This window comes from Prunus persica, chromosome G2 (genome assembly GCF_000346465.2).
Source record: "Prunus persica cultivar Lovell chromosome G2, Prunus_persica_NCBIv2, whole genome shotgun sequence".
Taxonomy (NCBI): Eukaryota; Viridiplantae; Streptophyta; class Magnoliopsida; order Rosales; family Rosaceae; genus Prunus; species Prunus persica.
The window spans coordinates 26,073,552-26,097,984 of NC_034010.1; the positions used below are offsets into that span (position 1 = coordinate 26,073,552).

The 24,433-nt window shown below is 37.9% G+C and overlaps 5 protein-coding genes across 13 annotated transcripts; 1 reads left to right on the plus strand and 4 right to left on the minus strand.

The window, feature by feature from the left end:
- LOC18785265 (protein DA1-related 2) lies at positions 3,184-7,114 on the plus strand. Of its 4 annotated transcripts, none has more exons than XM_007220383.2 (12): positions 3,184-3,811; positions 3,987-4,150; positions 4,455-4,542; positions 4,649-4,775; positions 5,012-5,132; positions 5,224-5,307; positions 5,408-5,527; positions 5,661-5,873; positions 5,958-6,020; positions 6,152-6,267; positions 6,358-6,416; positions 6,507-7,114. In XM_007220383.2, the coding sequence occupies exons 1-12, from the start codon at positions 3,766-3,768 to the stop codon at positions 6,839-6,841; spliced, it is 1,536 nt and encodes a 511-aa protein (XP_007220445.1). In that variant the 5' UTR covers positions 3,184-3,765; the 3' UTR covers positions 6,842-7,114. The 4 variants fall into 4 exon arrangements, with proteins under 4 accessions (XP_007220445.1, XP_020414168.1, XP_020414169.1 ...); XM_020558579.1 differs by having other exon boundaries at positions 4,011-4,150; positions 6,507-7,023; XM_020558580.1 differs by having other exon boundaries at positions 3,185-3,778; positions 6,507-7,023.
- Positions 7,288-11,677, minus strand: LOC18786986 (mitochondrial substrate carrier family protein B). Of its 4 annotated transcripts, none has more exons than XR_002270515.1 (9): positions 11,055-11,677; positions 10,623-10,799; positions 10,365-10,514; positions 9,891-9,992; positions 9,734-9,804; positions 9,547-9,614; positions 9,083-9,174; positions 8,857-8,944; positions 7,786-7,894 (listed from the first exon to the last, which is right to left on the minus strand). XR_002270515.1 is itself a non-coding variant. In XM_007218160.2 (7 exons), the coding sequence occupies exons 1-7, from the start codon at positions 11,301-11,303 to the stop codon at positions 7,653-7,655; spliced, it is 1,059 nt and encodes a 352-aa protein (XP_007218222.1). In that variant the 5' UTR covers positions 11,304-11,674; the 3' UTR covers positions 7,288-7,652. The 4 variants fall into 4 exon arrangements, 1 of the variants encoding a protein (XP_007218222.1); XR_002270516.1 differs by having other exon boundaries at positions 9,067-9,174; XR_002270514.1 differs by having other exon boundaries at positions 7,687-7,894; positions 8,857-9,174.
- On the minus strand, positions 12,306-14,751 carry LOC18784831 (BEL1-like homeodomain protein 9). Its single transcript, XM_020558582.1, has 4 exons — positions 14,051-14,751; positions 13,051-13,415; positions 12,907-12,967; positions 12,306-12,821 (listed from the first exon to the last, which is right to left on the minus strand). Exons 1-4 carry the CDS (start codon positions 14,513-14,515, stop codon positions 12,525-12,527), a joined length of 1,188 nt encoding a protein of 395 aa, XP_020414171.1. The 5' UTR covers positions 14,516-14,751; the 3' UTR covers positions 12,306-12,524.
- On the minus strand, positions 14,840-17,348 carry LOC18787535 (protein NRT1/ PTR FAMILY 5.6). Its single transcript, XM_007220868.2, has 5 exons — positions 17,263-17,348; positions 16,915-17,065; positions 16,513-16,730; positions 15,872-16,419; positions 14,840-15,720 (listed from the first exon to the last, which is right to left on the minus strand). The coding sequence occupies exons 2-5, from the start codon at positions 17,060-17,062 to the stop codon at positions 14,895-14,897; spliced, it is 1,740 nt and encodes a 579-aa protein (XP_007220930.2). The 5' UTR covers positions 17,063-17,065; positions 17,263-17,348; the 3' UTR covers positions 14,840-14,894.
- LOC18787469 (ras-related protein Rab2BV) lies at positions 18,861-21,219 on the minus strand. 3 transcript variants are annotated; one of them, XM_020558696.1, is made up of 3 exons: positions 20,906-21,219; positions 20,571-20,763; positions 18,861-19,757 (listed from the first exon to the last, which is right to left on the minus strand). In XM_020558696.1, exons 2-3 carry the CDS (start codon positions 20,733-20,735, stop codon positions 19,272-19,274), a joined length of 651 nt encoding a protein of 216 aa, XP_020414285.1. In that variant the 5' UTR covers positions 20,736-20,763; positions 20,906-21,219; the 3' UTR covers positions 18,861-19,271. The 3 variants fall into 3 exon arrangements, with proteins under 3 accessions (XP_020414285.1, XP_020414286.1, XP_007218372.1); XM_020558697.1 differs by having other exon boundaries at positions 20,972-21,218; XM_007218310.2 differs by having other exon boundaries at positions 20,902-21,216.

A 24,433-nucleotide genomic window follows, 5' to 3' on the forward strand; every position in this document is an offset into this window, starting at 1 on the left:
TCTCTGGATATTTGATCTTGTAGGCAAGCAAGAGGCACATTGTTTCTAAGCTCTGCCGTCCATAATCCACACAGGCACCTAAGAATAAGAAGTTGGCGCTAGGAGGAGAACCCCAAAGTTCGAAAGTCCGCAATAATTTAGTAAATGGATTGATCTTGTTTTCTTATTTTAGCGAACAAATTTGGTGAGTGTGGCATCTTCTGAGAAAAGTAGCCAAAACTCAAACACAATATCATCAAGAGAATATTAACACAGGGTGGGACATGACATAAAAACACATACATATGATACTGCAGAGCTACTGGGCCCAAGTGAAGTCGTGCTGCTAGATTCTGGAAACAAAGAAGATAGCTCTTGCTGTTGTAGTTTCGTATCCACGCAACCAGCAGCAGCAGCAGCAGCTTGTGGTTTCTCATCCTCAATACTATTGTCATCCACAGCCAAAGTGACGCGTTTCTTAATGTACCCCTTCACGTTTGTGCGAATCCCACCACCCACATACTCTCTCTCTCTCTCTCTCAGTCGCTGTTCGCCAAGAAACCAAACCAAATCATCGGGATTCGGAAGCAATTATATAAAAACCAAATATACTTGGGACGAAATTAACATAGCCATGTGTTTTTATAAAAATAATTAAAAATTAAAATTAATGAAGCAATGAGAGCAAAACTCAAAATTTCGTATTTTGTATGCTTACGTAAATGTTCAATCATCCAGTAGGTCCATGCCTCGCTATTGAATTTCAGATTAAATCCACCACTCATGGTGTGTGTTAAGGTTACATAGCTAGCAATCGAAAACATAATATACTATTAGATTCAGAACAAGTAATTTGGATAAATTTTTGAGTGTGAGGGTTACACGATCATCATGAGAGATACTAAAATCAATTGTGCATCCATCCACACCAAAAATTAATTCAATGTTTCCACATGAAGAAAATAAACAAAGTATTCATCAACTAGGGGCTTTAAATCAAAGATGAGATGATATATATAATAGCATATCCCAAATTCTGAAAGTGAAAAATATAGGCACAAATATATAAATTTAAATAACTCGAAAACAATATTATATAAGTAATTGGAGTAAAATTGAGGCTGATGAATGAAAAGAAATCTCGGATACAGGTAGCCGGTGATCAAACCAACCAAGAGCTTTTGGGCTATGTTAACTTAATTTTATGATATTTTGAATGTTTTACCATTATTTGTGTTTTGCTTTATATATATATAGCAGTAGATAATGAAGTTTGCACACACGCACAAGGGGACTCGAACCCCTTCAATTCACTTCCTCCTGCTGAAACTTATTCAACGTGTTGCAGATGAGTTTGTGATCATGAGCTACAACGTGCAACATTTATAACGTCTTTAAACTTTCTGCAAGTTAATTTTAATGTTACTCATAATTTCCGTAGTTTTTATTTAATTTCTACCGACATCAATATTTCCATTGATATATCCATATTTTTGCACAACCGATATTTTCAAAACTCTCGATATTTTAGACCTTGATCAAACCAACCAAGCTTTGACCATTTGCACCAGATTCAGAAGAAGTTATTTCCCTGCACATGAATAGTAGGTGAAAGAACTTCTTATCACGAACAAATTTTGAGAGAGATGATGCCAAACTCAAATGGTTGGAGGCCCAAAAAATTTCAAACAAGCCCAGGATTATAACTTCAATCTTTTTCCTTTTTCTCTTTCTTTTGTAATTTCAGTGGTTTATGACGAAAAAAAAAACAGATTAACTTTAAAAACTGAGTAAAAGAAATATAACAATCCAAGAGGCTTTCCCTTTTCAGGACACCACAGAGCAGAGACTAGATTATCTTATTTGCATCTGCAAGATTTGGTAATTCATGTGACTTGATTCAGAGGCATCTGTCTGTCGCCCTTTACTAGAATATTGGCATCTACATACATACATCGACTGCTTCTAATTCACACAACTTCTCCTAAACGTACACAAAAGAAACGTTACAATACTTGGAAACATCTCAAGCTGAGAATAAAGCCTGTCCTAGAAATTGTATGGCTCCTAATTAGAAAAATAGAGTTCCTAGCTAGGGTACCAAGACAGCTGTCAATAATATACCCCCAACCCTAGCAGATCTCTAGGCCTCAGATTAATGCTCAGCTAAAATCATTAGATAGGCAAAAAAAGCATGGACGGCTTACAATACAAAGGGTCCCTTTTATCTTGAAATTAGTGTTTGATATACAATATACTTCTTGTTATAGATAGGAATATTGGAGGACAGTTTCCCATGCAAAAACCGACTTGCAGGAGAAACACTTGTATAAAACGAGAATAATACTATTTTATTATTCTTGATTAAAATAATATTATGACACGTATGATAATTTTTTCACGTGACATAATATTATTGATCGAAGATAATGAATTAGTGTTATTCCCGTTGCAACCGAGTTTCTGCAACTGCATTTTAAGGTGTAAAGTGGGTTGACTATATATATAAGATCGTCATGCATCAAAGGTTGAAACAAAGTTGTTTTCTCAAACTAATGGAAGTACCCTTCTTACATACAAATGATAGACAAAGAGAAACTTTTATGAATGGATTCCTTGTGTTGTGTATGTAAGAAGATTTTTTTTTCTTTTTTTTCTTTTTATTTTTTTTATTTTGTTGAGAGAATATTATTGCCATGTGAAAATTTAATGGAAAGAAATACTAGTATATAAATAATAAAGTATCTTATTCCAATCCAAAGGAGGCAAAGAGAATTATTATATTGGCAAAAAAAAAAAAAGGGAAAAGAAAAGGGAGAATAAAAACCTGTTAATTTTAGTGGACCACCATCCTTATGCAAGACTTTTGGCCCTGTCTGGCTACCTATTTTAAAGGTCTTGTTTGGCTGTCTTTACGAAGGCGAAGAGATTGGTTATTGGATAAAGCCTCGCACTTTGAACACATCCAAACACACCGTCAAGTTCCTAAATCCAGTTGACGACCAACAGCAAAAAGTGGAGGCCCATGGTAATTACGTAAATAAAGCGAATATTCTGAGTCATTTTTAATCGTATACCCGGGAAAATGCAAATTCGCTCCAAAATTCAAAACCAGAAAGAAAGAAGAAAAGAGAAAAGAAAAGCGAACGAAAAGAGAGAGAGAGAGAGAGAGAGAGAGAAGAGAACATTCTTCCATCTCCATCTCCAACTCAAATCCAATCTATGACGATGCGTACACACACCGCACGACCCTTTTTTTTTTTTTTTCTCTTTGTGGGTTCACTGAGCTGTCCTCCACCGTTACTTTTATGGTCCTCCGCCTCACCAGATTCCATCCCTCCCTGCCTGTGCCGCATATATGTATATATGTTTATGCTGCATATATTTATTTATTTTTGAGGTTTTTTTTTTGATGGGTTGAGTTTTGATCAGTACTTTTTTGGGTGTTGAGAAATGAAATGAATTTCATTGCTTTGGAAGCGAAGAATCTCAGTCTTTCTCTACGTCTCTCTCTCTACATTCTAAAATCACTTTCTTTCTCTCTCAGAGATTCTCTTGCTTTCTTTCTTTCTTTTCCCTGGGCCTTTTAATTTTAACGATGCCCAGTGCCTTGTTCTTCTCCCCCTTTTCTTTCGAGCCGTCCGTCACGTAATTCCTCTCTCTATCTCTCTCTCTCTCTCTCTCTCTCTCTCTCTCTCTGAGGTCTCTCTGTGACCGTCCTTTTCGAGGTTCTGGGTGATTCCGGCGAAGCCCTCTCTATACGTAGGAGCTTAATTTCCATATCACATGGCTCCCACAGGTGTCAACCAGCTCTCTCACCCTTGTATTTATGGTATAACATACCTGTCTATATATTCATCTCCTCTCTCAATCAAATTAATTCAAGTTTTTCAAACTCCGTTTTTTCTTTTGGGCTCTGTTTTTTTACTTTCTTTTTAAAAGCAAGAAGAAAGAACGGAAAAGTGGAATTAGTTGGGAGATGTTGTTGAAATTTTTGTGGTAAGCAGGGGAGTTTGTTTCTTCGTACGCAGAGAGGAAGTCACGCTTTATGAAATGGCTCAGTAAACTTTTCAAAAGCGGGCCCAGTCGCGGAAACGCCGCCGGCAGTAATCGTCATCCGCAGCTAATTGGCGACGAAAGCATGATTTGGGGGGCACTACCTCGATCCTTGGTTTGAACTTTGAACACCAACCCTCTTCTCTTTTTAGTATTCTTGACTTCTTGCTGCTGTTGTTAGGAGGTTACAAAATTTTGTTCAATTTTGGCTGCACCTTATGTCTTTACTTTTCAGTATAGATTCTAAAATTGGTATTGTATATATATTCTTTTGAGATTGCAGAAAATGGTGTTTGGTAGAATTTTCTCAGCATTAGACTTGATGCCCTGTTAGGCTCTGTTGTGTCCTGTGTTATATGCTTTGGGTGTAAAACATAGGGTGTGTACATTTCTAAAATTAGTTTCTTTTCCGTGATCAGGATGACCGCTCTAGACCGCAGAAGGAGAAAGAGGAATTAGACCATGCAATTGCACTGTCTCTGGGTGAAGATTTGAAGAGACGAAGTGGTAGGTTTCTACTGTTCAAGATTTTACTCCGAATTCTACTGTCTCTGTGTGTGTCTATTTGACAATGTCATAACTGAGGGTTCAACTTTTGATTTTTAATTTCCAGGATATAGATGGCAGGCAGAGAAAGATGAAGAGCTTGCTAGGTCACTTCAGGACAGTTCGAATCCGACTTTATATCCTCCGTACGCCCCAGCTCCTGCATCGTATTATCCCTATGGACAAACACAAAGGTAACATTTTTCAGTTGTACTAGTAATTTTGTCCAGCCCAGGGTCCACAGTTTTATCAATTAAATATCATTGTTAATAGAGCTTGAAGGTTGTTGCAGCCGTTTATAAAAATTCGAATGAGTTTGTGACCAACCTGAGTCTAAGAGAAGGGGGGAAAATCAACTTCAAGTCTAATTTCACAACTTCCTAATCTTGAATGTTACTGAAGCTTTCCTGTTTATGCCTGAAATTTGCAGAATATGTGGCGGTTGTAAACACGATATACGCTTTGGCAACTATCTGGGATGCATGGGAACTTATTTTCATCCCCAATGCTTCTATTGTCGTTCTTGTGGTCGCCCGATAGTTGAGAATGAGGTAGCTTGTCTTCCTTGGATTCATATCACTGTATCGATCTCTTTTCTTTGCTTTTATCCAGTTCTTACCGGTGTTTTTCTCTTGATCCAAGTTTTCTTTGTCAGGGAGGGATCCATATCACAAGTCATGTTTTAAAGAGCTGGCCCATCCCAAGTGTGAAGTTTGTCATCAATTTGTAAGATGCTGGGTTATTATAGTTCATCTAAACTTGGTCTTGGTCATTAATATAGTTATCTATTTTGACATTACTTATTCTTGATTTCGAAAATTTTCAGATTCCAACAAATCGAGCTGGTTTGATCGAGTATAGATGCCATCCATTTTGGTCACAAAAATACTGTCCATCACATGAACATGATAACACAGCTCGTTGCTGTAGTTGTGAACGTTTAGAGGTACTAATCTAAGCCAGTGCGATAATTTTTCCTACAAAAATTGTAGTGCCCTCCGCAAAATATTATTGAAATTTGAAAATGAAACACTATGAGCACTAAATCAAATCATTCTGTTGTATTCTTCTCCTCTAAGTCTTGGGATGCAAGATATGTATCGTTGGGAGACGGACGGAGTTTATGCTTTGAGTGTATGGAATCTGCAATCATGGATACCGGTGACTGTCAGCCCCTGTATCATGCCATCAGAGATTATTACGAAGGAATGAACATGAGATTGGATCAGCAAATTCCCATGCTTCTGGTTGAAAGACAAGCACTTAATGAAGCTATTGTAGGAGAGAAGAGTGTAATATTTGATAACCAAAACTGGTTAATTATTTGAGTTTTTTGCTCTGTGGAATTCCTCTAATTCAAAACTGGTTCTTTGCAGGGCCTTCATCACATGCCCGAGACCAGGGGTTTATGCCTTTCTGAAGAGCAGACCGTCACCAGTGTATGATATCAGACAATTTTTATAATTTCTTTTTCCATATTCATTAAAATTGTAATAATTCATGAGCAGAGCTTACCAAAGTTTTTTATATATATTTGTTTCCCTTGATTTCTCTATTTCTTATTAATCAGATACTCAAAAGGCCAACATTTGGGAGGCATCAACTGGTCGGAATAAGAACCCAACCTCAGAAATTGACTCGAAAATGCGAAGTTACTGCCATTCTTGTTCTCTATGGTCTCCCAAGGTAATTCAATTTTAAGACCATATTCTATAATATGCAGAGCATGAAAGCAAAATGCTAACCATAATCTTCTCTCTTTGAAACCGAATGCAGATTACTAACAGGTGCTATTCTTGCGCATGAGTTGATGCATGGCTGGTTACGCCTCAAAGGTAGCATGTATTTCTGAAGCTCTCCCAACATGAACCTCCTCCCTCTATTTTTTTTGGGATTCATTTTTCGTCTTCAACTGGACTGTGCAGGCTACCGGAATCTTAATCCGGAGGTAGAGGAGGGCATCTGCCAGGTGCTTTCATACATGTGGCTTGAATCAGAAGTAATGCCAGGATTTAAAAACATGCCATCTTCATCTACATCCACATCAGCAGCTTCCTCTTCCTCTTCATCATCGTCATCGAAAAAAGGAGGAAAGTCCAAAGTTGAACATAAACTGGGTGAATTTTTCATGCACCAAATTGCCAACGATTCTTCCCCTGCATATGGAGGAGGGTTTAGATCAGCTAATGCAGCTGTCAACAAGTATGGTTTACGTCGTACCTTGGACCACATTCGTCTCACCGGAAACTTCCCATTGTAATAAGGGAAAAATAATGTTCCCTGTTTCTGTCTCTTTGCTGTACACGGCCACTGAAGATATTATTTGTCCAATCCCAAAGGATTGAGCTCATCACAGAAGCCATGTGAGGATACAAGTCCCATGTCACTCTTCCAATCAATAATGTTGCTAATAAAATGCATATCTTTCTTTCTTTGACATAAGTGATTCTTATGTTTTCATCATTTGTATGGCGATCAATTACGTGCTTCACAGATGTTAATGAAGTGAGTTCATCGGTTCTGGAATTTTTTCTAAGAGAAGTTTGGTATCTCCTTTTCGGTTGCAAAAGTTTTGTATTTTTCATTATGTAAAACATATCTTTGTATGAGAGCAAGCTTGGGATCACGTGAAAGATTCCCAAATGTGTAGAACAATTCTTGCGAAAGAGAAGCATGACACTTCAAGCCACATTAAAAAAAGAAAAATAAAACCCCGGAAAAATATAGGGGAGACAAAATAAGCTTTACTTCATTTTCTTTGTGAATTCGAAAAAGACAGCAACACATCATAGTTGCAATTTTACATACACGGTATGATCATGGATCAAATACAGTTGCAAGAAATGGGCCTAAGATTTCTCAGATAAGGAAAGATTGAATATGTTTGAGAATTGTAAGAGAGTCGTGTAGCATTCAATTCTAAGTGTAATATAGGATCGTCAATCTATACATGGAAGAATGTAATTGCCACGGCAGCACCGCAAAACTAACTACCATGAGATTTGTCATAGCAGCTTCTTTCACTCACACCCTCCTTTCCTTTGGCATCACTTCTGGAAGATGGGCATCGACTATAAACCAGCACTAACATCTGCTAACAGCATCTTCAATGTCTCGTACGTCATAAAACAAATACCTACACCAGGTACCACCTTGTAGTATTCTGGTAGGATTCCTCTATACAGGCCACGTAAGCCTTCCGTCCTGAATATTTGCTTAAACGTACCAAAAAGGCCTGTTGTGTAGACACGGGCTCGGCCACCGGCCCCTTCCAACTGCTTCCTTCGTCTCACAAGATCCAATGGAAATGTTGCTGCATAATGTAGTGAGAATCAAATGATAAGAGACAGCACCATTCTTGAATAACATCATACTCTAATACGATTTGAAGACTAGATCTTACAAGGTCATGAAACTTCTTAGGTCTCGAACAGTTAACCAATCAATTATAACAATGCAAAGACAGTGTAATATGACAAGTCAAGACGAGAAAAAAGGCTCACGAAAGAGGACAAAAACCAAGAAAATATTACTGACACAGATGATCAGACAAAAAAAATACTCTTATCAAGTTTGTCTAAGATGTGTCGCATTTAACTCAAACAAAACGTATTCCTGCTATAGAACAAAAGCCACTGCAACAGTATGCCCATGTAAAAAGTTGTACCATGAAAATGAACTCCCATGATTGCTCTAATTTAGCAATATCATTGCAAGCTATAGTATCCATAAACAAGTCACGCAGAGAAAAAACTGTACCCAAGGGCAGTTCCAGTAAAACGCCAGTACCAAGGTTGTTCAATGTAATGAAATATAAATTCTAACCAAACAATTTCTTCTAAAGCCCCAGTGACATCAATGGAATGATGTTACACTCAGAATGAGCTTGAATAGTGACACATTTACTCTAACATGCAGTTACACCCAGATAAGTAATATTGCCTGTTAGACTACTAGCACTATGCAGCTTGACAATCCAGTGCTAAGTATAATATCAGAAGTCATATGTTTGAATGAATTTCAGTTTGTTGGGCTTGATAATTGGGCGTTAAAATGTTTTCATTCAGTCAGCAATTTATTTAAAAGCCAAAACTTGCACTATTATGACATAATGAAGGAAAGATAGACTAGAGGGCCTTAAATAAAGTATATTTAGATATTAAGATCCAAGTGAAGGCAACACTAGCCCGAGGCCATCCCTGCAGACAGCATGGGCTTGAAGGATTACAGTACCAATGAAGCCATTGCAAAAGGAAGCCTAAGTGAGAAGCATACCTCAAAGAGGACACCTCTCACATTTGGTAACTGAGAACATAGGTTCACCTGACAGCAGTGCCACCCTATAATAGAACCGACTGCAAAGCTTTGGGAGACAAGCCACCGAAGAAATGTTGGAAAGATGATGTAAATCAAAACAAGATCTTTATATTAAAAAAATTAAGTTAGCTGAATGATGGAGAGGAAATTTCTTGTCAGCTTCCTTACTAAAATTCTCAAATACCAGATAAAAAAATGACTCCAGTCTGGTTTCTGGCTCTAGGGGTCAGTCTGGTTAGAGACTTGGTGCAGAGCCTGCACCACATCCTGTTTTCTCTGCATCAAAAGCATAGTAAACAGCTATGTGCATTAAGTTTTAAATAATATTGACATTTCTAATTAAGAAAACTAAATTAACTAAACCAGATTGTTAACTGTAACAGCACAGTTCTAATTAGATTTGAATGCAAAAGTTCAGATCAGGGGTGTTTCACCAAGGTAAACTTAATAAATTATATCTAAAAGATTACATTGCCTAAATAGTAAACAGTGAAAGAAAATGTACGTAAAACTACAGGGGCAAAGAAGCATTATAATCAAGCATCAAGGTTGACACTGACATATTACAAACCATGACTTCCATCATGAACAACAATCACCAGTATATGACACGAAATTAAAAAAAAAAAAGAGTGTACGATCACTCACCTGTTGATGACGCAATTCCTGAAAGGCTCCCACAAGCAAGACTAACCAACACAGTAGAATCATTGGGCCTGATGTAAAGATAATGAAAATAACATTATAATGTTAGGCCAAAACACAGGATCCATGCAAAGGTAATTGTAAGACATTAAGACCCCAGAATTGCTGAATCAATTGATAAAGTAACCACCTATGTGACTGCCAAGAAGCTCTCAAGGTCTCATACACGGAAAAACTGATAGCTATACTGGGCCCGACACCCTGCATTATGGACAGAGCAGTAGTTAGATACGCACAGGAAAACGGTATTCTAACCATAATTAAAGTTACAAAAATATTGAGCATACCAAGAGGGTTGCTCCAAGTCCCTTATAGAGGCCAAAAAGACCCTCATCTCGACTAATAGTTCGCAAAGTTTGCCAAATACCTTTGTAGTACATCACATTTGTCTGCAAAGTTCCAACTAATTAGCAGAGCAAAATGCATATGCAAAAATTATCACTTGAGACGAAGAGCTTTAATTCAGACTAACATATATAGTAAACCAGACAGGACGCAATTGTTCAAACTGGAGTTGAATATTTTGCCTTTGTAGCACTGGACTGTAAACTTTCAGGCAAGTTTTTTTTTAAAATTTATATTTCACTCATCCAACTCAAATACATAGTACGAACAGAATTGAGGACACATACACTAACGTCCACAAGAAAGGGCAGCACAGCATCCCCAAAACATGTCAATCGATGGTTCAACAACTTAACAAATCAGTACATAAATCTAGTAAAAATAACAAAGATTGCCTTCCAACCATCTGATCTCACCTGAGCTGCAAGGCGCGTCCTTACAAGATCCAAAGGATATGTAGCTGATGCAGCTGTTATTCCCGCCAATCCACCACCCACAAAATGTACGCAAAGGTCTGTACTCAAGTTCTCCCTATGATTTTCCAGTCCTGGCATTGTTTGTAGGAACTGTACCACATAAAACTCAATGAATTAGAGATCAAGCAACGACGCAACAACAAACTAGCTTGAACTGTATCTGTATGAAGGTAACATTAACTGAGTGGCTTTATCTACCTTTTTATAATGTTCGTATGCATAGAAATTGACAGAAGAATAAGGAAGACGATGAGCAATTGTAACCAGATTTCCTTTCCAGAAAGCTCTAAATCCTTCTTCACCAGCAATCCTTGAGGCCTCACGCCATATGCTAGCCTTTCTCAATGTTGCAACATCTGAGTGCATTCCTTGCACCTAAAAAGATAGCATCATATCAATAAAGCAGTTCTTGGTAAAATTAAGCATAACACAGCGTTCACTAACCTCATAACAAAACCCAATGTTCAGTAACCCAAAAAATACTATATTCAAAGTCCACTTTTAACCCAAACTTTCATTCAACAGAATACAGAAAGCCCCTACTTTCATGTGAAAATAAACCACAACAAATATTAGCAGTAAAAAATATCAGCTTGCGAAAGCAAACGTTGAGAAAAAAAAAGACTTTACCTGAAAAAGAATGGTAAGGCGAGCAAGAGGCGCCGTACAAGTTTTACTAAGAGCTCCGGCAACACCTCCGGCGAGAAGCTGCGACACCGTTCCAATCTGAGACTGTTGGTGCAGAGGCTTCGGCTGTTTCTGTGGCAGGGACTGCGCCAGTGTTCTCACACCGCCTTCGACCGCCACGCCTCCATGCCCAGTATTCAGAGCTCTCTGTCCTCCTTCCACCACCACCCCAACCCTCGCCTCCGTCTGCATTTCAGTATGCCCTAGAATCCCCTAACTTCGCCACGAAGAAACCTCACCCTCAATAATCGAATCTAGAAACAATTGATTGTTGTCAAAAACCCTAGAGATCAGTAATTGCACGAACCCCGACGAAGTTTTCCGCTTCTGCTCTGGAGCTTCATTTCTTTGTCTGCTCTAACTTTGCCTAATTTGAACGCAGGACGGGGGAGAAGAATGTCCAATCCGACGTCGTTGCGGCCTCTTCAGCGCTGCGGTGCGTTTAGTGAAAAAGTTAGGGTTTGCGGCATCGAGAACTTGCCTGATCCGCAGTTCCGTTCCTGTGCGTTCAGTTCTATCGTAGGAGGAGACAGACAGCCAGTTGCAATTGGTAAGGGCAAATATATTTTGATAATAAATAAAAGTCGGTGGTTGCTATTTGACAATACATTGAGGGCGGCTGAAAATTTCAACCGGTCTTAGCGGCTTACAATAAGACTGGGCGCGGACGAATTTCGCACACGCGGAATATCTGATAATTTTGGTTTCGAATATGCTTGCATTGGGAGCCAAAGTTCGACTTCGTAGGCGTGTATTGGTGACAGCTGGTAAAGAGTAACTTTGATGTAATAAGTCGGTTTATTATGGTTCTCCACTACGTGGCTGCCAGGTAGCATTCTTGAAAATCTACGAATTCAACCTTTTTGTCTTTTTTATTTTTTTTTTCCAACTACCGACTAATCCTTCCCGCAATATCATGTGTTTTTTACGCATATCCACTACAACAACCATTGATTTTTTTTTTTTCTTTTTCCATTTACTTAATTTTGTTTATGAACCGAGCGTCAGAGTAACTTCCCTTAACCGTTGAAGATGCATTTGTACTTTGCTTGTTTCTCAGTCAAATAAACCTAACTTGATAAAGTTTTTGTTTACTTTATAAAGACCATATATTTCAGTTTTTTATCTTCTCATGCGCCCACTGATTAGGGTTGATGGCAAATTAAAGCAGAATTTGGAACACGATACCAGCTATTTTATCATGCCCCATGGTGGGTTGTGACTTGTGACGATAATGCCAAACAATCAGAAATATCTAGAATTCATCACATAAACTATGATAAAGTAGCTCAAACTTCTCCACTGTTCATTAGCAATTTAATTAACAAAAAGCATGCCCTTGTAGCTTGCTTCCCTTTACACCCCAGCCAGCAGAACCATTTTATAGCCCGAAAGTCTTTCCATCCAACATGCTCATTTTTTGGCTTGAAGACTCAATACTAAAGAAACTTCATGGCTTCCTCCATAAGCTGAATTCCTCCTTTGTGTCTGATCACTCTGCTCGGGCACGCCGCGGTGGTCGTTTTTTCTAGAGCGTTTAGTTTGGGTTGATGTTGTTGGGGGCAAAATCCCCAGTTGGAGTGGTAACTCTAAACAAGGGTGAAGAGATGCGTCTGAAGTTGTTTGAGCCTGCTGTGTTTCAAGAATGTGTATTTCTTCCACCATTGGTTTCCAGATTCTTACTCTTGAATTGATAAACCAATTAGAAACCTGCATTCATTTTTTCTTATATGGTCAATTTCATCACCAATTCAAATAGAAATGATCCACAAAAGACTTGGTCAAGGCAGGTCACCTGAGTTCTTGATAGGCCAGTCTGTTGAGCCAACATTTGCTTTTCAGAATCAGAAGGGTAACTGAGATGAATAAAAACCCAAGTTTCATAAGACTAATGTATTGAATTGAAATATACCCGTTAAGTTATTGAGAAATCACTCACGGGTGAAGGAAGTGTTCAAAGAGCCATGTCCTCAGAACAGCAACTGCATGCTCAGGAAGTCCTCTTTGGCATCGCAAGGCAGATTGATGAGGGTTGTTGGTCAAACTCAGATTACTTGGGTTTTGGCCTCCCTCAGAGGAGGCCCTAGCTTCATCTTTAACATGGCCAAAATCATCAGCCAGAGGCTTCACGCCTCTGGTTTGAAGCTTGTCCAAAATGGCATTCTTCAAGCACCCGAAGTGCTTCAAAATGGCTTTGATAGCAAAAGATATGTAAGGGGCTGCATCTCCAAGCCCATCGATGGTCTCAAATGATGCCACCACTGACTCCATCTGTTGGCAGTACAGTTTATACTTCTTGTACACCTAAAAACCACACCAGAAAAGTGAACACAAAATTATGAGACTCGGGCTCCAACCCTAATTTAATTTGGGCCTAAAAACTCAAATGGGCCTCTCCGGATATATATGCGACAAGTCTGAACTTCATCTAAAACTCATATATCTTAATTGTTGAATCGAACTAATCAATTTGATGCGACACTGATTCATTTAATTCAACGCCTAAAAGATAGAGTCTCGTGAATTCTACTATATGTGACATTTGATTTTGGCAGAGCATATGTCATCAAAAACAATGAACAGTGGAAAATTTAAATTGTGACAAGACAATTCATCTTTTTTGGCCATGACCAGTGACCAGTGACCACTAAACATATCAATCAAATGATGCGACACCTTGGCAGCAAACAAACAATCAAAGTTCCATTCAATCCAATGTGATAAACCTGCTTATATTCTTTACAGTTACATTTTTCATCACCAAAAATACAATCCAAAAAATATCGAGGCTAATTTTAATGAACCAAGATTTTGTTTAAAAAAAATTAAATTAAATTAAAACAACTTAACCAAGATTAACATACAGTTGATTAGAAATTCAAAACATAATTTGTCACATAAATATTTTATATTTTCAATTAAGGTGTATTGTATTGTACCTCCTCCAGCATGATTGTCAGCCTAGAGTTCTTCAACTGAACCTCAACCCGATCATCAGGTATCGGATCTTTGACCCTCCCGCTCAAATAGTTCGGCGGAGTAGGATTCGAGTCGGATCGACCCGACCCGCAGAAATCTTCAAGGAGCTGCTGAGCAGGCTTCAGAAACCTGGAGCGCTTCAGTACTGAAGCGTAGCCCGTGAACGGGCCCAGAGGAACCGATCTTCTGAGTTCATTAGGCCGACGTAAAGCGTCGTCGTTCTGGTGGGAATCCGAGAAGAAAGAATGAGAAAATGGTGGGTTAGATGTTGGTGTGTGGGAGTGAAAGGTGAAGCTGGTGTTGGCTGCAGGCATGGCGAGAGTGGGTGTGAATCGTTGTGGTGGGTTGTTCTGAAGAGTGACTCGGAGCTTGTCTCTTCTGCTTTGTTGGGGGACGTGGAAGGCTTCGAAACCCTCATCCGCCATGATTGAATTATGAAGCTTTTGAGAAGAGAGAGGCGAGAAATTGATGAAGGAAGAAAAAAAAAGTCTTGAGCTTTGGGGCAGAGTGTAACATGATGGTGCAGTGTTGCAAAATATTGTACCAAGAAAGAAACAGAGGCTTCGACGTGATGGATTAGAAAAATATTATTTCTTTTTCTCTTTTGCAATTTTGTTTCCACTCTCATTATCTGCATGTGCTATTGACTGTTTTAAAATCACAAAAGAATCGTTTTACATACAAATCACAGTAATTTAAATAAATGTAGAACGCAGACGTAGATTAGGCCAGTTAATTAGTAACTAATCGGTTCTCAATTTTCTAAATTATGCATAAATTCAAGGCATAGACTGCTTAATTCCATTACACATCAGTGACAACAACCACCCTTCTCTCCACATTTTTGTAAGTATAGCCCCTAGCCAACAACCCATAAAAGCACAAATTTAAACCATTCATGGCTGCCAATAGCCAGTAGAAATTGTCCAAGCGGCTAGAATTCAAGTCCTTGCCAAACCAACTTCTCCCACCCTTCTCTGTGACATGATCCACAGCCATGATCAGAAAGCTGCTTATGAAGCTCCCAACCCCAATCACACTCAGATAAAAAGCAATACCCAAGCTTCTCATTGAGTCAGGAACTTGGTCATAGAAATACTCCTGCAAGCCAACCAGAGTGAACCCATCTCCAAGCCCAAGAATTATGTACTGTGGAGCTAACCAGAACACACTCATGGATTGTGGCTCATCAGCTTTTAGTCTTCTTCTTTCAACTAATGCTGCAGCTGACATTGCCATCACTGAAAAAATCATCCCAAATCCAATCCTGTGCAGGATGTTGATGCCTCTTTCATTGCCCGTGGCTTTTCTTAAAATTGGAACAAGAATCTTGTCATAGACTGTGACAGAGATTAGCATTGCAATGGCCCCAAGAGAATATATGGAGGCTGGAGGGATTTTGAAGTTGTCAGTGATGTTTAGGTTCATTGTAGCAGCTTGTTTGACGAAGAATGTTGAGGCTTGTGCCAGGCATACTCCAAATGTTAATGAAGTTAGCCATATGGGGATCATGTTCAAAATAAGTTTCACCTCCTCCACCTGTGTTAGTGTTGTCAATCTCCAAGGATTATATTTCTGTTCATAAGATGTGCTGACATGCTCTTCAATTATCGCAGCCTTGTCTAAAAACCTACAGATCAAAGCTAATTAGTAACAGCTATCGTGGGTTGCTATTTGAACCACATTTATCAACGACTTTTGTGGTCAATATTAATGTAGTAAATAATAGGCATATAAAAAGTACATTGTACTTATATAATAAAGGGCTATGCTTTGCTTACCTAAGCCTATTCGTGTGAAGTAAAAGCCTTCCTTGGCAGTGCTTCTGAGACTTGGGAACTTCAAATAGCAAAGCAGGGCTTGAAGGATTGGGTAAGTTTCTTTTTCTTATGGCTGCAACCAATACCTGCAGCATTGGTATCAAAGGGCTTCCTTCTGGCACTCTATACCTATAACAAGCCTTCCCCATGTAGAAGGTCACAATTGTAATAGCCATGGTGATTGTGAGAATGAGATCTGCAACACCCCAGCTCACATAGTCTTGAACATAAACAATTACTGTTACACCAAGAAGCAAACCACAACAAAGTGCAAAGTTCCACCAGTTGAAGTAGGACATTTTCTTCTTTCTTTCTTCCAAGTGATCGTCGTCAAATTGGTCAGCTCCAAAGCTTTGAAGGCATGGCTTGTGCCCTCCAGTTCCAACAGTGATAAAATACAAGGCAATGAAAAGTACCACTTCATGAATTTTTCTAGGTTCTAGACACATCTTTGTATTGCAGGGCTTTAGACTTGGGATAAACTGTGCAATTGTCAAGAGACTTAGGCCCTGTTGATTTTTAAATAATAACCATGATTAGTGATGATTAAATATATAATTAATTTCTAATTAGAACTGGGACTGCATGTATTTAATTATTACCATTATATATATGAGGGATGAAAACAGAACCATGTTGAATCGGCCAGTGTAGGCGTCTGCTAAAAAGCCTCCAATCAGAGGCATTATGGTTGTGACCCCTGCCCAGAAGTTCACATTTTTGGCTGCTGTTTTGATGTCTTGATGAATCACTTGGGTGAGGTAGGAGATGAGATTTGTTGCTATTCCAAAGTAACTTAACCTCTCACTAAATTCAATAGCTACAAAAAAAATACATATCGGCAGTTACATTCATATGTAAGATTACGTAGCTATAAAAACAAGTAAAAAGAAAAAGAGATTCATTGCCCAATTAAGCCTTCTTGTGTTAAATCAAACGTAAACATGCAGAGAGAGAGAGAGAGAGAGAGAGAGAGAGAGAGAGAGAGAGAGAGAGAGAGTTACTGATGATAAAGAGAGAAGCTTTCCATACGCCAGTTGAAGCACGGAGAGGAACTCTTCCTTTATGATCTACAGACGAATCATAAACCCAATTCTCATCGTCCCTATTAGTATTTATTTCTCCTCTTCTCTTCTCCATTTCTGGCTCCATCTCCTAATTGGTAATGAATGATGTTAAGGAAACAAAGATATATGGTCCTAAAACGAACTACAAAGATAAGAGAACATATTTTGTAGGAAGAGAGAGCTTTTGTGGTTAAGCTGTGTGCTTTCTTTTCACTGCTTTTATAGTTCAGGGATTCTATATGAAAAACTGAGATATGCAAATAAAATAAAATCACATTTGCATACCTACTCTACTGATCTACTTTTCTGATCATCTTCTTTGTCCTTTGGTTCCCTGCCTACATTTCCAATCTGCTATTTTCCAGCATATATCTAACAACGTAGTTCATTATATATACTGGTGGAGAACTGAGACTGAGATATGGCCAATAACATTATGGCGACAAAATATGACCAATAATAACTGGTATGCCCCATACGAGGAGAAACACTTACATGAAACGGAGATAACATTATTTTGCTATCCCCAATTAATCACGGTATGCCACACGTGATAATTTTTCCTTGTGGCAATCTGTGATTGGCCGGAAATAACAAAACAGTGCTATTCCCGTTCCGTACAAGCTTTTCTGCCATATGAAGGTGGGTTTATCTAAAAATGCGGAACTGGTCCAAACTTTTTTTTTTTCAACTTTGACTGCTTAAAGTTTTCAAATTTGGACTAGTATGTGACCAATAAACTGACACGTTTGTTTTTATTTTGGACTAGCAGTAGGCTACTAGCAGTGAATGTTTGAACTTTTATATGATAATGTTACTTAAAAGATGCTCTCTGGACATAGAGCTTAATTGGTTTGGGAAGAAGAGAAAAAAAAAAGCATCTCAAAATGCAAAGACCATCATTGGGTTCATGAAAAACTTTGGAGTTAAACTGATCTCCAGCTACAGAGGAGCTAGCTTGAAATTATAGGTTAATCTACAGATTCTTATATTCCACCGCCACCTTGTGTATATTATAGAATTGAAAATTCTTCTTTGTATTCTCTTACCCCTTGGATTCAGATGAACTACATCAGCTGGTGTGGATAAAGAAGAGGTGCAAAAGACACAGAATTTCTTCTAGAAGTTTTGATTGGATACAATTTCACACATATATGAGTAAAGCCTATGACTTTTAAGGTGGTCTTTGGTGGCATATATTCCAAGTGGCTTGCGAAAGCAGATAGTGAAAGAACCAAAAAAAAGTTTGGCATCTGCTTTTGTGGGGTGTTTAGCAATACAGACTGTTTCCTTCGATATGAGATCAAAATATTCCAAAACTGCTGACATTTTTTAAGGACTAGGATTCTTTATCATTAGATTAAATTTCTGGAACATCATAAGTTTGAGTTTTAATCACTCTTTTTACTTAGAATTATGCCCTTTCCTCATTAGATAACCTTTTCTATTAGGGAAATTTTGAAAGCTAATCAATTTGTTTCAAGCCCCTCGAGCAGTAAAGACTGTTACATGGTTGAGGTTCCTGTTCTTTCTTTTCCTTTTCTTTAATACAATTTGTAATTCTTGGATCAGTGATCATAAAGAAACCAAATCATTGCATTATCACCCAAAGTTCACTCCCTTAACTTTTTTAGAAGTTTGATCTTATAGGCACCAACACTGGCACCGGCGTCATCTTCACCACTGGTATTTGCCTGTACTACCATACTTTAATCCTTTTACAAATTCAAATGTTGTATAAATAATGAAAATTGTAAACCACAAGATTTCAATCCCCTCATTTTGCACTATGCATCCATCCAAATTCCAGATACTTGTCACTTCACAATGCACTGTGGAACATATTTTTCATGTGTTTTTCACCAATCATTTACAGCACATCATATTCACAACTACATTTTCATTTGTCAAGAAGTAACATGGAAAGATTTATTGCAGTATCAGGTACATACATTCACAAGATCAAAAAGAATAAAGAGTTAAAACAAGAAGAAGAAAACAATCATATGAAACTACAATTACAATGCTTGTTTAATCTAATCCTTCCCTATACCAAGACTCTGATTACCCTCCCATACTTTCCGGTACCAGAGGAAAAATCAATAGAGACAGCGCAAGGCTGTCGTGATCATCTTCAACTATGGTTCACTAAAACCCTGCCTTTTTGCTTTGGCCTCTACAGGTAAACACATGAAACGAAGCCAGAAAATAGACCCCATTTCTGTAAAAAAAAGCAAAAAATTGTATATGTTTGCCTACTCTTCTTTCCCTCTTGTAGAATTAGCGATACCTTGTCAGTTAGAGCAACAATTTCTCTTATTCACGTCACCGGATAGATTTGCAACATTGATGGTAGTGCCATGAGGAAGTCCAGTAGCGGAAACTGCCTCCTGTGCTGCTAGTGCCTTCTTACTTATTATGTGGTAGATATCCAACAAAATGGTTTGAAATGCATTCTCAACATTGAAGGCTTCCAATGCTGAGGTTTCAAGGAAAGAGAGGCCTTCCTTCTCAGCCAACAGTTGAGCATCTTCTCCTGGGACTGCCCTCAGGTGATTCAAGTCAGATTTGTTACCGGCCATCATTATGACAATGTTAGAGTCTGCATGGTCTCTCAGTTCACGGAGCCACCTCAGCACATTGTCAAATGTTTGCCGTTTGGTTATGTCATAGACCAATAGTGCACCAACAGCCCCTCGGTAGTAAGCACTGGTTATGGCTCGGTACCTTTCTTGACCTGCTGTGTCCCATATTTGTGCTTTCACTGTCTTCCCCTCTACCTGCATCAGAATAAATTTCAGTAAATGTGTTATGAAGTAAAGTGTACACAAGGCCACTGAGGAGTGAGAAGCAAACAGCTATTCATGAAAATTTTAATGCTTGAAAAGAGCAAAAATCATTTGATAGGTGTTCCGATTTCATCATGTATCTTTTTGCAAATACCATACATATGCAAAACTATTATCTCCTTCGGAAGTTGTCTAACAGATTTATACATTGGCTGCTCTACTGTTCATAATAAGAGAACACCCTCAAAACCTGCACACAGCCCTGCCACTAAACACTTTAATTGCATCTTGAGATTGGCCAAATGTCACCAAACAATATATAAACTGCAGAATGGCGGTGGTTCTACAAACAACAGTGAGGGGTTTCCTTTTCAAATAGCTTTTCATCCTTAGAGCCTCACAAGCTATATATATATCACCGCTAAAGGTGATGCATCACAAAATCAACGGGCAGACTCATATGCAGGGAAAAAAGATTAAACTTTACATACTCCATCCATTCCATACTATCACCATGGAAACATAAATGATTATTAAATCCAAGAGAAAATAAAACACGAAAGTAAAACAAATAAATTTTACAGACTTCAGAAGGCAAATTTGCCTAGGGAAAATGAAATTTACTATCATCAACAATTCTATAAACTTTGCCTACAAAATTGTATGCATTTCCCACAATTCTATAAATGACCAATTATTATTCTTTCAACATTGATGTTCAAAGACAGCAAAAAAAATACGGAATTGAACAATCCAAAAGCAGGAAATTGCAAATGGTCAATTTCCAAACAAAGACAAACCAACCTGCAATGTCCTAGTTGCAAATTCAACTCCAATGGTGGACTTAGACTCCAAACAAAACTCATTCCGCGTAAATCTCGAAAGAATGTTCGATTTTCCAACGCCCGAATCTCCAATCAATACAATCTTGAAGAGGTAATCATATTCGTGATCTACTTTGTACGCCATACGTTCTACTCCTCACACCAGACCAGACCTGCAAGATCCAGTTCACCAAAATCCCACAACAAAAACAATTAACAATCATAAAACCAAAAACAAATTTGTTCCCATTTGCTTATTTTATCGGGAAGGAGAAGAAAAAGGGTTCTGATCAGAGAGCATTTTCCTTTACCTACGTTTCCTTCCCAATATGATTTTCCTGAGAAACAAACGGTGAGTGAGTAACAAGAGAAGAGACTAACCACAAAAAGAATGGCGTGCAGAATGGCGAGAAAGAATGAATCTTTTTTAAACGGGATTTGAATATTGGTGGGTTTTCTTGGGGATGTTTTCGCATTGAAGTTTGTGAAAACAGAGACGAGAGAAGAAGAAGAAGAAGAGAAAAAAAGGAAAACGGATGAAAATGCACTCAAAACGGACGAGCGGAATTCGGAGAGTCTGTGTCAAGTAAACGACCCTTTAGATGACAGGTCGTCCAGTTAACTAAGCCTCGCTTAAAACTTTAAGCCCATCCTCAAGGCCCAAGGTGTATCCAGGCCCACTTTGATTGGCCGTTGAAGAGCCCCATTGTGTTTTTTATTTTATTTTTAGATAAATTTTAGTTTAGTATCATAAACCTTTACTCATATTTTTAGATTATTTCGAAATTTTAGTAATGTGCTTCTTCTTCTTATCAGCATGGGGATTTGTTTTTGATACCTTTGCGTTTTGTGTTTGCGATGGGAAAGTTGATACACACAATAGGGGCCAATGGCCATAGAAAATTCCAATCCAATATCTAAATGGGATAGGAGAGTAGTCTTGAGTGTCAGCGAAAGCGCTTTTGCTTTTTGGTAGTGGGGTGCTTGAGCTGAGTGCACTAGTGAGTCCATTATCATTGTGGCGGACCAATTTAACACTCGACAATATATGTCGTGGAAAGTTAAAGTGACCAATTTAACACACCACAATCATGGTGACCAAAATTATTTTGTTTCCCGAAATTATTTATGTTAAATCATGGCGATCAAAATCATTTTCAACTTAGTGATCAAAGTTTCGGTAAATAAAATGAGACTTGACTAAAGTTTTAAGGGATACTACAACAAATAAGCCTTAAATCAATTAATGTCCACGTAAGTCAAGCTTAGATTTTCTTTTTTGAAAATTAAAATTTTAGCTATATGAAGGTTGAAAGTATTAGGGAGTTACAATAGTTAATCCTACTAATGATAGGAAATGGTCATTTATTTGTTATACATACTATCAGAGCAAGGCTTCAAGTGTTGGGCCCAACGGCCACACGTGCTCCCACATCACTCAATATGTGTTGCCCACGGGTTGGGCTTCAAAGTTCTCCAAACATGCAGGGTTATATTAAGAGTATTTGTCCCACATTGAAAAGTTAAGGGACCTAGCCTGGGTTTATAAGGAGTTGGGCTACTCCCCCCATAGCCAATTGGTTTTGAGGTGGAACCTCAACTTCCTTCATCGTATCTATGCTCTTGTGATGATCTTTTCTTTATTACTGCTTTGTCCCACGTGGTTTCCTCCCCATATCTTATTTTATTGTTTATATGGTGCTTTAAAATTCAAATTTGCCCATGCTATCTTTTTCTTTTCTCTGTGTCCCAAGTTGGTTTCACCTCATATCCCTTTATGTCAAAACTCGTATCCCTTTATGTCAAACTTGCTACATCCTCTCTCAATTCCTTTATTCCCTTCAAATATTCCTCCTACTCTCTCTGCATGCATCCCTTTCTGCTTTTCATGTGATGAATTTTCTTTTGTTTCCATTCCTCATCTTTATTATATTTGTAAAATTTTAAAAAAATGCACTTGTCTGAATTATTTTTCTTTCTCATTCCTCTTTACAACATTGCTATTTCTCTTTATCCTCCCTACAGAGTGATTCCTAGGTGGAGTTATGTTTCTCGGGTACCCAGAGTTGTGTTTCCTAGGTACATTTGACTTGTATGTCAGCCCGTCATTTTATTCCTTCATTCCATGAGCCCATGTGCTCCTTCACCTGCTGACTTTCAATGGGCGATATGTTTACTTTGTTTCTCTCATGCAACAACCGCTGTTGCAACTCTGGAGATTGGAGTTCTTCTTTTTTGGTTCCCCTTACTGGACTACTACAACCAATAATTGCCGCCATCTCCATCACCACGTAGTTCCTTCATTCAAATCTTGCTATGTTAACGTTGTGCGCGCTCAATTGGCTAATGATAGGAAATGGTCAGTTGTCAGTTACGTTGTTATTAGGCCATAACTCCATATTTATACTAATGATAATGACTTGCTGTAACTGTAGATTGTTCTCTACAGAATTGGTATATATATATATATTATAATGATCATATAAATGACTAAGGGAAAATAAGTTTCTACAAAAAGTACTTTAACAAATAGTCAAATATTCCAAAAAAAATTAAAGCAAATTGTTGTTTTTCCTCTGCCTCGATCTACTTAACTTCTACTCTCCATATGCCACCTCATTTAAATTTCATCCAAAGATTTGAGAGTTGACACATCACATTGAAAAAAATGAACATAAATTTCATCCATAGGAAAAGCCCAAAGCAAGGCTGTGCCTTGTTAAGCTTTTTTTTTTCTTTTTTTGGCTTCGGCCTGCCTTGTAACTGAAAAAAAAACAAAACAAAAATAATTGTCTCACACTTAATAATTAATAATAATTACTAACCCTAAAGAGTTCAACGTCAAGCCTGCAACTTCTCTTCATCTTTTCAGGGCTCCACAAGAATCATCTCCCATTTCAGAAAAATATGGTTTTGTTTGTTTGTTAATGAGTGAAACTTCTTTGAAAGACAAAGATAATACAACCACCGACAAGAACAAAGGCAGCAAACAAGCCACAAGACGAGAGAAGAATAAACAGAGGGAACCAACCAAGTCTCTCAGTAACAAGAAGAAGAAAACTCCAATCTTACAACCAGAGGGACTCGTCTCTACGTAAACACCACCTCACAGTCTATTTTCATCCCATATCATAATAAATTATTGCCAATCCTCAAAATCCAATCTTACAACTACTTTAGGGAATTAGTTTAATAAAAAAATATCTTCTCAATTTATGACAATGTCATTCTTATGTGTGGTCGCAACCGGGAAGAATCTAGTTCAAATAACATGCATACGAAATTTAATCTATTTGTGACTTGTTATACTGATTTTACACTATGAAAAAATAACAACCTAAACCTTAACCACAGAAAATGAATCTGCTAATGAAGGTTACAAATTCGATCAAGAGGAAGAAACCTATAATATCGTAGCCGCTCATGGTTATTTTGGCCGATTGATCTTAGCAAAACAAACATTTTGTTCTTGAGGATAATTGTATTTTATTTATTTTGATTGAGTTAGTAATAAATTGAGTTTTTTTTATTATTTAATTATTATAAATATGTTATATATATAATCGAAGGGGTATAATAAGTTATTGGGCAGAAAGAAGACATTGAAAAGCAAAAAAGGAAAAGAAAAAGATATGAAGAAGAAAAAAGAAGAGAGAGGCTGCAGAAGATAGGTAACGTTGGTTTAGGGTTTTATTTTTTTTAATTACCTTTTTATTTTAAGTTTTAAGCAAATTGTTTTTTTTTTCTTCTAATAAAAAATTAGTGATGTGTCAACTCTCAAGCTCCTTGGATGAAATTTAAATGAGGTGGCATGTGAAGAGCAAAAGTCAAGCAGATCAAGGA

What these genes read in the sequence shown, in the direction of transcription:
- LOC18784831 (XM_020558582.1), bottom strand. Translation starts at nt 14,515, where the DNA reads ATGGCGGATGAGGGTTTCGAAGCCTTCCACGTCCCCCAACAAAGCAGA. An exon ending in TTTGAACACTTCCTTCACCC is followed by an intron (nt 12,968 to 13,050) that starts GTGAGTGATTTC and finishes TATTCATCTCAG; the next exon opens with TTACCCTTCTGATTCTGAAA. An exon ending in CTGGCCTATCAAGAACTCAG is followed by an intron (nt 12,822 to 12,906) that starts GTGACCTGCCTT and finishes AAATGAATGCAG; the next exon opens with GTTTCTAATTGGTTTATCAA.
- LOC18786986 (XM_007218160.2), bottom strand. Translation starts at nt 11,303, where the DNA reads ATGCAGACGGAGGCGAGGGTTGGGGTGGTGGTGGAAGGAGGACAGAGA. An exon ending in CATACGAACATTATAAAAAG is followed by an intron (nt 10,515 to 10,622) that starts GTAGATAAAGCC and finishes TATGTGGTACAG; the next exon opens with TTCCTACAAACAATGCCAGG. An exon ending in GACTTGGAGCAACCCTCTTG is followed by an intron (nt 9,805 to 9,890) that starts GTATGCTCAATA and finishes TCCATAATGCAG; the next exon opens with GGTGTCGGGCCCAGTATAGC.
- LOC18785265 (XM_007220383.2), top strand. Translation starts at nt 3,766, where the DNA reads ATGGCTCCCACAGGTGTCAACCAGCTCTCTCACCCTTGTATTTATG. An exon ending in GTGAAGTTTGTCATCAATTT is followed by an intron (nt 5,308 to 5,407) that starts GTAAGATGCTGG and finishes GAAAATTTTCAG; the next exon opens with ATTCCAACAAATCGAGCTGG. An exon ending in AAGAGCAGACCGTCACCAGT is followed by an intron (nt 6,021 to 6,151) that starts GTATGATATCAG and finishes CTTATTAATCAG; the next exon opens with ATACTCAAAAGGCCAACATT.
- LOC18787535 (XM_007220868.2), bottom strand. Translation starts at nt 17,062, where the DNA reads ATGGAGCCAGAAATGGAGAAGAGAAGAGGAGAAATAAATACTAATAGG. An exon ending in AGCTTCTCTCTTTATCATCA is followed by an intron (nt 16,731 to 16,914) that starts GTAACTCTCTCT and finishes TTTTTTTTGTAG; the next exon opens with CTATTGAATTTAGTGAGAGG. An exon ending in CTTCACACGAATAGGCTTAG is followed by an intron (nt 15,721 to 15,871) that starts GTAAGCAAAGCA and finishes TTTGATCTGTAG; the next exon opens with GTTTTTAGACAAGGCTGCGA.
- LOC18787469 (XM_020558696.1), bottom strand. Translation starts at nt 20,735, where the DNA reads ATGGCGTACAAAGTAGATCACGAATATGATTACCTCTTCAAGATTGTA. An exon ending in TTGCAACTAGGACATTGCAG is followed by an intron (nt 19,758 to 20,570) that starts GTTGGTTTGTCT and finishes ATTCTGATGCAG; the next exon opens with GTAGAGGGGAAGACAGTGAA.